This window comes from Pteropus vampyrus, unplaced genomic scaffold (assembly GCF_000151845.1).
Source record: "Pteropus vampyrus isolate Shadow unplaced genomic scaffold, Pvam_2.0 Scaffold63, whole genome shotgun sequence".
In the NCBI taxonomy this organism is placed as follows: domain Eukaryota; kingdom Metazoa; phylum Chordata; class Mammalia; order Chiroptera; family Pteropodidae; genus Pteropus; species Pteropus vampyrus.
In genome coordinates, this window is record NW_011888844.1 from 1,826,685 (window position 1) to 1,841,439 (window position 14,755).

The 14,755-nt window shown below is 34.1% G+C and overlaps 1 protein-coding gene and 2 pseudogenes across 1 annotated transcript in view; all 3 read right to left on the reverse strand.

The window, feature by feature from the left end:
* RPS6KA6 (ribosomal protein S6 kinase A6) overlaps positions 1 to 14,755 on the reverse strand; it is a 127,755-nt gene that overhangs the window by 53,803 nt on the left and 59,197 nt on the right. Inside the window, exons 7-8 of the mRNA XM_011361147.2 lie at positions 3,656 to 3,762; positions 3,333 to 3,370 (exon numbers count right to left, since the gene is read on the reverse strand). Of these exons, the coding sequence (XP_011359449.1) occupies positions 3,333 to 3,370; positions 3,656 to 3,762 (145 nt within the window). The remainder of the gene's footprint in view (positions 1 to 3,332; positions 3,371 to 3,655; positions 3,763 to 14,755) is intronic.
* LOC111740412 lies at positions 1,199 to 1,317 on the reverse strand (annotated as a pseudogene).
* LOC111740475 lies at positions 1,449 to 1,567 on the reverse strand (annotated as a pseudogene).

Here is a 14,755-nt window from a genome sequence, read left to right on the forward strand (position 1 = left end):
TCTTGCTCTGCTCATCTAAGTGTTTTCCTGAAATTGTTGATGTGAATTGTTTTGGATCTCATTGAGTTCCTGAAATTGTTGATATGAATTGTTTTGGATCTCATTGAGTTTTTTTCAGAAGTAACATCCTGAATTCTTTGTCATTTAAGTTGCATATTTCTATGTCTTTAAGTTTACTTTCTGGAGATTTTTCTCTTTCTTTCTGAAGTGCCTTGTCACCTTGGTTGTTCATGGTGTTTAGTGGACTATTTCTCTATTGGGCATTAATGGAAGTGTGTTCTACTTCCCCCCCACCCCTAGAAAGATTTATTATATAATGGTCCCTAGCTTTTTGCAAAGAAGGTGTTTTTGTTTTGGTTTACAGTAGGTGGCAGGTGGCATCTAAAGCTCTTGGATCTCTGCTTTACATCAAGTCTTAATAATGTTTTTTTTTTTCCTTACAGATGTTTAATCACGCTCGTTACCTCAATCTCAGTCCTGTCAGTGTTAGCTACTGTTTCGGTAGCATTTGCTTAGATTCCCCTGGGAATCTGTGGTGATCAGTCTCAGAAGGTATGGGGGAAGAGGCTCTCTGGGTTGGGGGCTGGGGGCTGTGGCTCAACCTTGATTTTGCAATCAGAGCTGGTAAAAATCAACTGTTGTTTTGCCATCCCAGCTTTTCTGCCATCCTCGTTTCTCTGCCTTCTGCCCTGATGAGTAGGCATTGCTGCTGGCTACATGGAACTCACAGTACTCCCAGGCACGGCTGTTCAGGGAAGTTGCCCCACCTTCTCCTCTCCCCTTCCTCCTATAGGGAGCTCAGGCTATAAGAGGCAGCTTCTTTGTTTCTACCAGTCTACCACCAGACACCGGGGACTCTGACCTGTGGTAGCTGTTATGCGCAGATACCACATTCAGACGTGCTGTTGCACAGTTTGGGTGTTTTGTTGAGTTTTAGATGTTCCACTTATTGTTGTTTCAAGGGGAGAGATCTGGGGAAGTTTCTCACTCTGCCATGTTCAATCCAATCTCTAAATCATTTTCTTATATTTTTCTCTTAAATATTCAGCTCGAGTAGTGTAATTTAAATTTTTGACACTGTATATTTTTCTTCTCTCTTTATAAAAATTATCTCTGAATTACGTCCCTCAGAAAACACATAATTGAAACCATAGATAGTTTAAATCAGTTGTGTTCAATTTATAATTCTATTTTTTAACACCTACAGCACCTGGTATTCCTAGGTAGTCTCCCATCCAAGTACTAACCAGGCTTGACCCTGCTTAGCTTCCGAGATCAGACAAGATTGGGCATGCTCAGGGTCGCATGGCCATAGACTCAATTTATAATTTTTCTTCTTTTTTTTTTTTTTTTCATTTTAGGCAAGGAAACCCTTGGTTGACCTCACAGATTGCAAGGACCCTGTCAGCTTACATTCTCTTATTTTTAATTTTTTTAAAAAGTTTTTACGCCAACAGCACCTGGTCTTCCTAGGTGGTCTCCCATCCAAGTACTAACCCGGTCCAACCCTGCTTAGCTTCCGAGATCAAACGGGATTGGGCTTGTTCAGGGTGGCATGGCCGTAGACCCAATTTATAATTTTTAATGGCATATATGAATTAACATTTTTTATAAGCCAGGAAAGTCATATTATATAGTTAGTTTTTACATAAATTATGCGGGGTGTTCCAGAAATAAAGTTAAAACATAAAGTCAGTATGAAAAATATATTCTCAAAAATGCAGATATTTGGAGGTTATCCACTCTCATTCTACTGATCTTCTATACAATCATAATCTCAGTATGACGTTAATCAGGCTCAAAATACAGTCATACCAAGAAACCTTTCTATGGTCCACTGCCATTCAGAGTAACCTGTAAAACTATTAGGTCCATTCTCATATCTGGAGGATATTTAAAGTGAGTGAGTAAAAAAAAAAAAAAAAAAGGTATTTCCCTCTCCTAAGATTATTCTGGGGAAACTCAGAATGCTGGGGAAGACCCTGCCTAAGTGAAACATTGCTAAATCACTACAGCCCACTGCTATCAATGATAAGTACCAAATAATCCTATACTTTCAACTATAGTATTCAAAATATGAGGAATGAAGATAGAAAGGGAAACACGAAAAGAGTGATGGAATAAAAACACAGAGAAGGTAAGGAAGCAAGAAAAAGAAGAAAATAAAGATAAAGAAAGGAAGAAATGATGGAAAATTAAAGAATGAAAAAAGTAAAAGTCATCTGAAAATACTTGCTGTGAGTGGTCATACTTTAATCAATCTTACTGGAAAGTTGAGAGGTTAAATCCATGTTTATTACTCATTACAAAACTTAGAATTAGGTTATAATCATAAAACAGAGTGAAAATTCATGTATAGGTTTTTGTGTGCACTTAAAATTTTATTTCTCTAAGACAAATGCCCACAAGTGTGACTACTGTATGGTTTTATTTATATCATATTTTTAAAATAACAAAATTAGGGATGTTAAGTGGTTTCTAGAAGGTAAGGAAGAGGGAGGGAGGGTATGATGGTAAATGGGCTACACAAGAAAGTTCTTTTGTGATTGTATGACAGTTTTGCATGTTGATTGTGCTGGTGGTATTCAAATTTACATATGTGAGAAAATGTCACAGAATTATACACAAAGACAAACAAAAAAATGTACGCGAAAACTGGTGAAATCTAAGTAAAGTATATAGTCCAGTTACTTGTACAGTACAAATCAATTTCCTGGATTTGATAATGTACTGCAGCTTTGTAAGATGTCACCATAGGGGGAAGCTGAGTGATGAGTACACAGAACCTCTTGGTACGATTTTTGCAACTTATTGTGAATCTATAATTATTTCAAAATAAAAAGTTTTAAAAAAATAGTATAATATGAATATTTTATGCCTAAGAATCCTGTGAGGATTAGCACAGTGTGTTATAAGTAAATCCTCAATATTAAAAATAAGGTAAAATAAAGCATATTTTTTTTTTTGCAAATGAACAAAATGAACCCTTGATTGTGAAACACTTGGTTTAAAAGTTTATAATTCAATGCATTTCAAATGTGATAACTACTTATGATAAATATTTCAGTCAAGACTGAAACTAAAATAATGTTTTTACCTAGAAAACCAAATTGATTTCTTAATTAGAACAGCAACTCTATTGTATAATTTCTTAGTATTACAATTAGAACCTATTGAGAGCTATCTCATCTACCCTTTAAATGAACTTTAGTTTACTAAAGAGATGAACGAAATGCAAATTAAATCAAGAAAGAGGAAAAAAAGAGAACAGGCTTAGACCAATATATATTAAAATAATGCAAGCTTAGAGTAGAATAAGAAAATTTCCATACCTGTTAACTTGATATGTCCTATTTCATCAAGCAAAATGCTGTAAATCAAAATTTACATTCAACAAGAGGGAATAAAATATTTTATATAAAACATTCACACAAAAATCATAAACATAAAATAGCTATATCTATTTCAAATACTGAAAAAAAATTAATGATTACTTTATAATCAATGGGTATCTTATGAATATTACTTTTTATGTTTCATATAATTATAAAATTCACATATATTTTCATATAATATTTAAAATAAAAGACTTAATAGAGAAAAAGTAGTTATATAACATTGGTTATAGGGATACACAAGGAGAATATAGCTTTACTTTTCTGGCTTCAAGTCTCTATACACAATTCCTAATTGGTGCAGATGATCCAAAGCAAGGGCTAGTTCTGCGAGGTAGAATTTCACATCTTCCTCTGTAAATAGAACCTAAAATAAAATGACAATTTTCCATTTGATCATTTAATACTTCCCTAAAAACTAGTAAACAAACAAATATAGGCAAATAAGAAAATAAGAGTAGATAGATGACACTAACCACTTTAAGGATCCTTCTCTTCGATATTAACTATTTTAATGTAAATATTCCTAAAATATATTATGTAGTTTGCATAACTTCTTACACTGTAGTGCACAAGATTTATCCTTTTTTTTAATATCTTGCTGTCATAATGTGATTATTAATTTCAGTACTCTTCTAAGTACTCTTCTCACGATCTTTGACAATTTTGTATATGTCAGTTTAGCACCGGCAATTCCAATATTTCTACAATTTTCTTTCACTGTCTACTAAGGAATTTTGCTTTGAACGGCTCTACTAACTCAAAGCTTCTAATATACCAGAGCAAGTTGCTAAATTAGTAACTCATATTAAACACAGTTCTAAACCCAATCTCTGTCCTAAGGAGTAGCTCCAGGCTTCTTCTGATAGTAAAGTACATGAGTTTAATGACACTATCTTCCTCAAGTTTTTTGTGTCTGGGAAGAGAGCTGCTACGATGAAGTGAAAAGGGCACTGGACTTGGAATAAGAATTAACAGTGTAATGTTTGACATGCCACTTAGCCCTCTGGCCTTCAGTTTCTAAACCTGTAAAATAAAGATAATGATATCTGCTATGTCTAACAAGGCTATTTTAAGAGTAAAATAGTTTATATGGGAAAAAGAGCCTTATAAACTGTAAAATGCTTTGTATACAACCATGAGGTATTATTATTATAGGTTATTCATAAGTGAGTATTAATTTATACACAAAATTGAGCACTACTTAATCATCAGATATAATTTTTAAGATTTATGGAGGGCTTCCAATTGACAAAACAAATAATAAGTTTAGAAATTGGGTATTTTCACTATAGAAATCACTGGATTACTAAGAAAGTGTAAAATATGAATGAAATATCATAAAGATCCTATAACTGACTTGCCCATTTAGAATTATGGCCACTAAATTACACAACGCAGACTCAGGTTACTAGTAAAACTGCAGAAAATGAGCAGTTAAAGATAAATTTTGATACCTCTCCTACTTTAAAATAAATGATCTGTAGAAAAACAAAGACTGTTCATTATGTAAGTTTCTACAGACTTCATTTGAATATTATAATGGTCAAAGTATGAGAACATTTTCACCTGATATTCTATTAAGAATAAAAGTATTTGTTACTTATTTGACTTCCGAGGAAGGCTAATCAAAACGTTCACTGAAACCTAACACATAAGAAAACCCTCATTAAACAAAAATATTTCAAACTCTAAATTATAGAAGAAACTATGCCGAGGTTACAGTTTATGGCAAACATATTATCTTGTTATAAAGTTGTCTCTGTGGAAAGCTTCATGATGGATGCAAATAAGAAACTTACTAAGTAGAAATTATGTGCCAGTCATGTTACATTCGTTATGTTATTACAGTTTTCCAAACAACACCATGAGGTAGGTACTATCATCACCTTACATATGGAGAAAGACTCAGTGATGAAATAACTCCCAGAATAAAATAACTAGTAAGAAGCAGGCAAGGATTTGAATTCAGGAATACTTGTCCTTAAGAACTATTTCTTCCCCAGAAGTCACTTCTGCCATATGCAACTTTTCTTTTAAGTTTTAGGCCCACTACTATTAACACTTTCCTATTCACTAATCATTCTATCATAAATACCCCCCAAAATAAAAATCATCTAAAACCCCAGCACCCTGAGGTAAGCTCGCTAGTCTTTTGCTGTCTGATCTTCAAACCATGTATGTGTGTACATATATATGTGTGTGTTTTAACATATTTGAGATAATACTATACACACACTATTTAGTAGACTCCTTTATTCTCACTTAATATTATATCATAAGCATTCACCCATATATTTAAAATTTATTTAAAAAATGTTTTCAATAGTTGCATAATATCAACATACTAATTAACCTGTTTTCATTTAGATTATTTCCAATTTTTCACTACTTTAAATAATTCTGTAATATGCATATGTATTTTGGACATTTATGATTATTTCTCCAAAATGGATTCCTAAGAAATAAAACAAGAAATACAGAGTCAAGGAGTATAGTCTAAGATTCTCCACATACACAACACAATTATTTTCAAAAAAAGTTACGATAATTTTCACTCCTATCAGCAGTTTATAAAAGCATTTGTCTTACCACATCCATGATAGCAGTGAATATTAACCTTTTAAATTTAATATACAAAACTGGAATCAATTATTTTAATTAAAATTTTTATTGTTAGGCTAAACATTGTCTTTATGTCTTGAGGCCTTTCTATTGTTTTAGTGAATTATTGGTAATGTTTTTGACTATTTTCCAGTATCAACTTACTGTTTTTTTTTTTAATTGGCCCTTTAAATATTAAAAAAGAAGTCCTTTAAATATTTTTAAAATGTCAGTTCTCCATTATATTACTTGTAAATATTTTCCCCAATTTGTGCTGGTCTTTGATGTTCAGTAATGCATAATTTTATGTACTCAAAATTATATATCTTCTGTGTGATTTTTCTTCATTATTTGATTAAGGAGACCTCCATTAAATGGTCAACTACATATTTAGGTACAATTTCTTTTAGAATGTTTTTTTCCAGATTTAGCTTTTTAACACAAATAAAATTTATCTTTGCCTGTGGTAGAGATGACAATTCTAAATCAATTTTTTTCTGTAGTATCTAACCAATTTATCACACACTGTTTACTGAACAATCGATTTCTTTGCCATTAATTTGTGAGTATACTTCTACCATAATAACATATGGTAAGTCATATATACCAGAATATTCCTGTGCTATACAGTATGTGTCTAATTTTGTGTTGATAGTATGATGTTTTGATTACTGCAGCAGCTTTATAAAGTTTTAAACAGGAGGTAGAACAAGGAAAGGGTGTTCTTTATTTTCAAAATGTCTTAGTTCTTTTCACTTCTTTACTTTTCCAGATAAGCTGGTAAAATCATTCTATCAATTTCAAACAAACAAAAATTCCTATTGGTATTTTGTTTGGAATTTTGTTAACCTTATAAATTAACTCTGCAAGAACTGGCAGCTTTACAATCATCAGTCACTCATCCCAGTATATTTTCTTGATATTAGCAAGGTAGAGCACAGCTTAAGAGTTGTGTGTGTGTGTGTGTGTGTGTGTGTGTGTGTGTGTGTGTGTGTGTGTATTTTGGGAGAGAAAAATTGGGGGAGGTACCATTCCCTTTAAAATATACATGAAGCATATAATAAAATTCTTTAACAGATATAAAAATGTAATTGTTAAAGTCTTTTTCTAAGGCATACAGAATAAGTCCTCATTTTAAATGATTTTTTGTATGCACAAGTATAACCAATAAACAAATTATAATTAATAAGCTGTCTACAGAAGTAACCATTAAATAATTTTTTAAAAGCCTGTTCAATTAATATACTAATTTCTTGTCTTTTGGGAAATGTATTCAAAATGCTTGCATGCTCTTAATATTCTAGACTTGGGAATCAAAACTTACTGACTGCATCTCTGTGCTAGTAAGGGTTTACATAGTCTCACATTGAGAATGTAGGTCTGAAGAGTTTAAAAGAATATTAGAAATAACTACAAGAATTTCTCAAACACATAATTGACACTTTTACAATCTAAATACAAGAAATCATGAATACTGGAGACTTGTTATACTGTTGTCCCTCTATGTCTTGGGACCAGCTTTTAACATGGTCTTTTAAAGACATCACTTGGAAGGGGGTCCTACACAGACCCTACCACATACTGAACTCTATTCTATTGTAAACAATATACCAAGATCACAGTTTATGTTCATACGTGGTATGTTCTGCAACTGGAGGTAGAAAGATATAAGCCAGAGACCTTAGCCACTTAAGCACTGGCTAGTATCCCAAAAGAACACTGTTGTTTTTTCACAGCAAGTTCCAAAGCTCTGGAAATCGATACACTCAATTTTTTAATTCTGGAAGAGATGTTGAACAACTTTCACCCAATTGAAATAATACCTCCAGATTATCACTTCGACACAAAATGAAATAGACAAGGACAGGATTTACTCTCTTACCTAACATCACTAAAACATATGACAAAATATATGAAATGACACTTTTCAAGACACTTGATATCAGGCAACAAAAATACAATGAATACTGAAAGAAGGGAAACAAACAAGGTGAGCCCTACAACTGTCCTAGCTTACTACCTGGAAAGAATTTGCCAGCAACAGTGCACACATGGAGGGCTAAGTCAGGGCTAAGACTAACCTGAGTTGATGAGACAGAGCTGAGAGCATGGGGAGACGAGCACGACAAAATTCACAAGATAGAGTACAGAAGAGAGAACTGCAGAGAGAGAAAAACATGTGGTTATGTATATAGCCTCCTTCAAGGATTCAGCAGAGAAATGCCTAGCATATGTTAGTGAGGAAAGGATCCTGAGCCAGGTAAAGAACCAATGAAAGGATTAGAGGGAAAAATCCATGGAACTCACACAGGGCCAGGAATAGTACCTATAACCTCTGGCCAGAGCAGAAAATCTCATAATTCACAGGGCATCAGAAAGAGTAATCAGAGAGTGACATCAGAAGCATGGTGGAGTGAGAGATGTCCCCAGATGTCTCCCCTTGAAACAACAATAAGCTGAACATCTAAAACTCAAACAAACAAACAAACAAACAAACAAACAAAACACCCGAACTACACACCAGCATGTCTGAGCAAGGGATCTGTGCAGAAAAGCTACCATAGGTTAGAACCCCAGTAGGCAGGCAGTAGACTGGGAGAAACAAATAAGCTACCTCTCACAGCCAGAGCTCCCAGCAGGAGAATGGGAAGGGGAGAAGGTGTGGCAGGTTCCCTGAATAGCCTAGCCTGGTAGAGCCGTGAGCTCCATGGCAGCAGTAGAGCCCAGGAATCAGGGTAGAAAGCAGAGAAGTGGGGACGGCAGAGAACTGGAGATGGCAGAGAAGCAACAGTTGATTATCACCAGTCATGGTTGCAGAATGCAAGACTGAACTAAAGCTCCAACCCCTTAACCCAGAAGGACCTTCCCATCGTATCCTCCAAGACCTAACACCGCAGAGCTCCAGGGAAACCAGAGCAAACATTACAGAACCTGTAGATAACACTGACAGGGACTGAGAATCAGGGGAGAAAGCGTGATTGAAAATTTATAAGAAAAAGAAAAGGCATTATTAAGAATTTATATAAAGCAGGGATCAAAGAGGCTAAGATGCCACCTACTGGAAGCCAAAAGAAAAATGCCTTCTTAGCAACAGGCTAAAGAGACACCTTTATATAATAAAATTTCTTCCTGGAAAAAAAGGCAGAATACACTTCCATTAATGCCTAGGCAGAGAAATAGTACATTAAAAACCAGGAACAGCCAGGGTGACAAGCCAGCTCAGAAAGCAAGAGAAAAATCTCCAGAAAAAAAGGCTTAAATATAGAAATATGCAACTAAAATGATAGAGAATTCAGGATGGCACTTCTGAAAAAAACTCAAAGACATCCAAAATAATTCACCTTAACAATTCCAGAAATGGGAAAACAACTAGATGAGCAGAATGGGTTCTTTAGCAAGGACACTGAAACCCTCGAAAAGAACAAAATAGAACTGGTGGAGATGAAGAACACACTGCAAGAGTTGAAAAATGAAATAGCAAGCTTGGGAAATAGAGTCAAACAAATAGATGAAAGGATCGCTGATATTGAAGACAGAAATCTAGAAGTAAATCAGAAGGAAGAAGAGAGAAATTGAAGAATAAAAAATAATAAAAGAGAAATATAAGAACTAGCTGATACCATCAGAAGAGAAAACATAAGAATAATGGGCATTATCAAAGGGGAGGAAAAGGAGCAAAAATTAGAAAGTATTCTCAGACAAATAGTTGATGAGAATTTCCTAAATCTAAGGAATGAGCTGTAGCTTGAGATTCAAGAAGTCAACAGAACACCTAATTATCTCAACCCAAAAAGGCCTTCTCCAAGACACACTGTATTAAAATTATCAAAAATCAATGACAAAGAAAGAATTCTCAGGGCAGCCAGGGAAAAGAAGACAGTAACCTATAAAGGAAAACCCAATAGATTATCATCACACTTCTCAGCACAAACATTACAAGCCAGAAAAGAGCGGAATCAAATATTCAGATATTAAATGAAAAGAACTACCAGAGAAAAATGTCTCCAGCAAAGTTCTCCCTTAGATATGAGGGAGAAATAAAGAACTTTCCCGATATACAAAAATTGAGGCAATACTTCTCTATGAGGCCTGCATTATAGGAAATACTCAAAGATCAGTTCACCTAAAACAAAATGACAAAAAAAAAATACATAACTAGGAGTCAGGCAACTAGCAGGCACACAGAAGCAGAGGAGTGCAACCCTTACTAAGAACAGGGCATTATAAGCTTAATCAATAAGAAGAGATTGGCTATTATGAGATAGTAATGGAAGTTCAGCGTACAAAGGGACACATTCAGACAACAATAACAGAAAAGGGGAGGACTGAAAAATACAAATCCATGAAAGGGAATGGATGTAAGGTACATGCAGAATAAAATGGGCAGTTCTCTCTCTATATAGCCATCCTCTACATATTCGTAATGGTAATCACGCACCAAAGATTCAGAACTGAAGTATATCACATAAAACAAGAAGGACAAGAGGAAAAATCCACAACTCCCCCCCCCAAAAAAAAGACACACAAGGTAAAGGAAGCAATGGAAAGACCGAGCAACAAGAAAGCAAAACATAAAATAGCTATAGGAAAACCTCACATTTCAATAATCACCGTAATGTAAATGGATTGATCTCACCAATAAAAAGGCACAGAGTCGCAACTATATAAAAAACTATATAAAAAAAGCCCAACTATATGCTGGTTCCAGGAGACACATCTCGGCTCCAAAGACAAATATAGACTCAAACTGAAAGGGTGGAAAATGATATTTCAAACAAATGGCATTCAAAGAAAAGTGTGAGTAGCGGTGCTAATATTGGGTGAAATAGATTTAAAAATAAAAAAAGGTAAAGAAAGAAACTGAGGGACACTTCATAATGATAAAAGAAATCATGCACCAAGAGGATATAACACTTATTAATATCTATGCTCCCAACCAGGGAGCCCCAAAATAGGTAAAGCAATTACTAACAGAACTAAAGGGAGAAACAGACCAAATCACCATCACAGTAGGGAACCAAAATGCCCCACTGTCAGATATCGACAGATCATCCAAATAGAAAATCAAAAAGGAATTAATATCCCTAAGTGACACGTTAGACCAACTGGACATTATTGATATTTAGAGAGCCTTTCATTCCAAAACAGCTGCTAATACATTTTTTCTCTAGTGCACATGGAAGATTCTCAAGAACTGACGACATACTAGGACACAGAGATAGCATCAACAAATATAAGAGGGTTGAAATCATACCAACTATATTTTGTGATCATAACGCTTTGAAACTAGAGATCAACTGCAAAAAGAAAGCAGGAAGAACCGCAAATACATGAAGATTGAACAACACGCTACTGAAGAATGACTGGGTCAGATGAGAAATAAAAAGAGAGTTCAAGAGATACATAGAAACGAATGATAATGATAGTACTACATATCGAAACTTTTAGGACACGGCAAAGGCGGTCATAAGAGGAAAGTTCATATCATTACAGGCCTATCGCAAAAAACAAGAAAGAGCCCAAATAAACAAGTTAATGTTTCATCTTTAAAAACTAGAAAACAAAGAATAAATAAAGCTTAAAGTCAGCAGAAGTAAAGAAATAATCAAACTGAGAGCAGAATTAAATGAAATTGAACACAAAAAATCAATAGAAAAAATAAATACAACAATGAGCTGGTTATTTGAAAAGTTTAATAAAATTGGCAAGCTCCTGGCTAGATTCACTAAAGAAAAAAGAGAAAGGACACACATAAAACAAAATCTGTGAAGAAAGAGGAGAAATGAAGACAGACAATGCAGAAATACAAAGGATCATACAAGAATACTATGAAAAAGTATGTAACACTAAATGTAATAACCTATAATAAATGGATAAGTAGTTAGGAAGATACCTTTCTAGACTGAATCAAGAAGTGGAAAATCTAAATACACCAATCAGCAGTAAGGAAATTGAAACAATCATCAAAAATCTACCAAAAATTAAAAGTCCAGGACCATATGGCTTCACCAGTGAATTCTACCAAACATTCAAAGAAGATTTAATACCTATTCTCCTCAAACTCTTCCAAAAAAATCAAAGAGGTGGCAATACTTCCTACTTAACTCATTTTATAAGGCCAATATTACCCTGATATCAAAACCTGGTAAAGATAACACACAAAAAGTAAACTACAGACCAATATCTTTCATGAACACAGATGCAAAAATCCTAAATAAGATACTAGCAAACCATATACAACAACATATTAAAAAGATTATACCCCATGATCAAGCGGGCTTCATCCCAGGGGCACAAGGGTGGTCCATCATACACAAATCCATTAATGTGATACACAACATAAACAAATTAAAAAATAAAAACCATATGATCAAAGAATAGATGCAGAAAAATCTTTGACAAGAGACAGCATTCATTCATGATCAAAACACTTAACAACATTGGTATAAAAAGCAAGTACCTTAACATAATAAAGGCCATATATGACAAACCCTTAGTCAACATTATACTTAATGGTAAAAAACTGAAAACCTTTCCTTTCAGATCATGAAAAAGACATGGCTGTCCATTATCACCACTGTTATTCAATATAACACTGGAGGTCCTAGTGAGTGCAATCAGGCAAGAGAAAAATATAAAAGGCGCCCAGATAGGAAACAAAGAAATCAAACTGTCACTATTTGTGATGACATGATTTTCTATATAAAAAACCTTAAAGACTCTACAAGAATACTGCTAGAAACAATAAGCAAATACAGTAAAGTTTCTGGATAGAAAATCAATATTCAAAAATCCAGAGCATTCCTATACTCTAATAATGAATTGTCAGAAAAAGAAGTGGAAAAAATAAACCTTCTGCAATTGCAACAAAAAGAATAAAATACCTTGAGATAAATCTAACGAAACATGTGAAGGACCTATATAATGAAAACTATAAGACCCTATTAAAAGAAATTGAAGAAGACAAAAAGAAATGGAAAGATATTCCATGTTCTTGGGTAGGAAGAATCAAAATAGTTAAAATGACCTTATTACTTAAAGCATTATACAGATTTAATGCAATCTTTATCCCATCGGCATTTTCCAAAGAAATCAATCAAAATGTCATCAGATTCATATGGACACCAAAATCACCAAAGCCATCCTGAGAAAAAAGAACAAGCCTGTAGACATCACTCTGCCTGACTTCAAACTATACTATAAAGTGACAATAATCAAAACAGCATGGTATTGACAGAAAAACACACAGAGACCAGTGGAACAGAATCAAGAATCTAGAAGTAAACCCACATTTATATGGGCAAATAATTTTCAAGAAAAGAACCCAAAACATACAGTGGAGAAAGGAAAGCTTCTTCAAGAAATGTGCTGGGAAAACTGGAAAGCTGCCTGCAAAAGAACGAAGCTAGACTATTGTCTATCACCACATACCAAAATTAATTCAAAATGGATTAAGGATCTGTATATAAGTCATGAAACAATAAATTCCATAGAAGAAAACATAGGAACTAAACTCATGGACCTTGGACTTAAAGAGGATTTTATTAATTTGACCTCAAATGCAAAGGAAATAAAAGCAAAATTAACTGAATGGGACTACATAAAATTAAAAGCTTCTGCACAACAACAACAACAACAAAACGTCAACAAGGTATAGAGACAATCATCCAAATATGACAATATATTTGCAAGCTTCACCTCTGATTAGGGCCTATTATCCAAAATATACAATGAACTCACACAATTCAATAAATACAACAACGACAACAACAACAAAGAAACAATCCAATAAAAAAATGGGTAGAGGACGTGAACAGACACTAATCCCAAGAAGACATACAAATGGCTAACAAACATATGACAAGATGTTCAACATTGCTGGCTATTAGGAAAATGCAAATCAAAACCACAATGAGATACCATCTCACATCTGTTAGAATAGCTGTTATCAACAGGACAAGTAATAACAAGTGTTAGAGAGGATGTGGAGAAAAAGGAACCTTCATACACTGCTGGTGGGATTGTAAATTGGTACAGCCACTATGGAAAACAGTATGGAGGTTCCTCAAAAAACTAAGAATTGATCTTCCACATGATCCAGAAATCCCTCTACTGATTATTTACCCCAAAGAACTGAAAACCCATATCCAAAAAGATATTTTCACACCGATGTTTATAGCAGCATTATTCATGGTGGCCAGGACATGGGTGCAACTGAAGTGTCCTACAACAGACGATTGGATAAAGAAGCTGTGGTACGTATATACAATGGAGTATCACTCGGCCAAAAGAAGGGATGAAATACTGCCATTTACAATAACATGGGTGGACCTTTAGATAATCATGCTAAGCAAAATAAGCCAGGCACAAAAAGTTGAAACCACATGATATCACTCATACGTGGGATATAAACCCAAAAGCAACAAACGAACAGGACAAAAAAAGAATGACTCATGAACATGGACAACAGACTAGTGGTTACCAGAGGAGGAAGAGGGAGTAGGTAGATGGAATAATAGGGGTCAAATATGTGGTGACAGAAAGAAATCAAACTATGGGCAGTAAACACACAATACGATATATATGCATGCCTTATTGTTATATTGTACACCTGAATCTTACTGGATTTTGTTAATCAACATTACCACAATAAAAATAAAAATTTAAAAAAATTAAAAAATTAAAATAAATAAAAAATGGGCAGAGGAATTGAATAGACATTTATCCAAAGAAGATATACAGATGGCCAATGGACA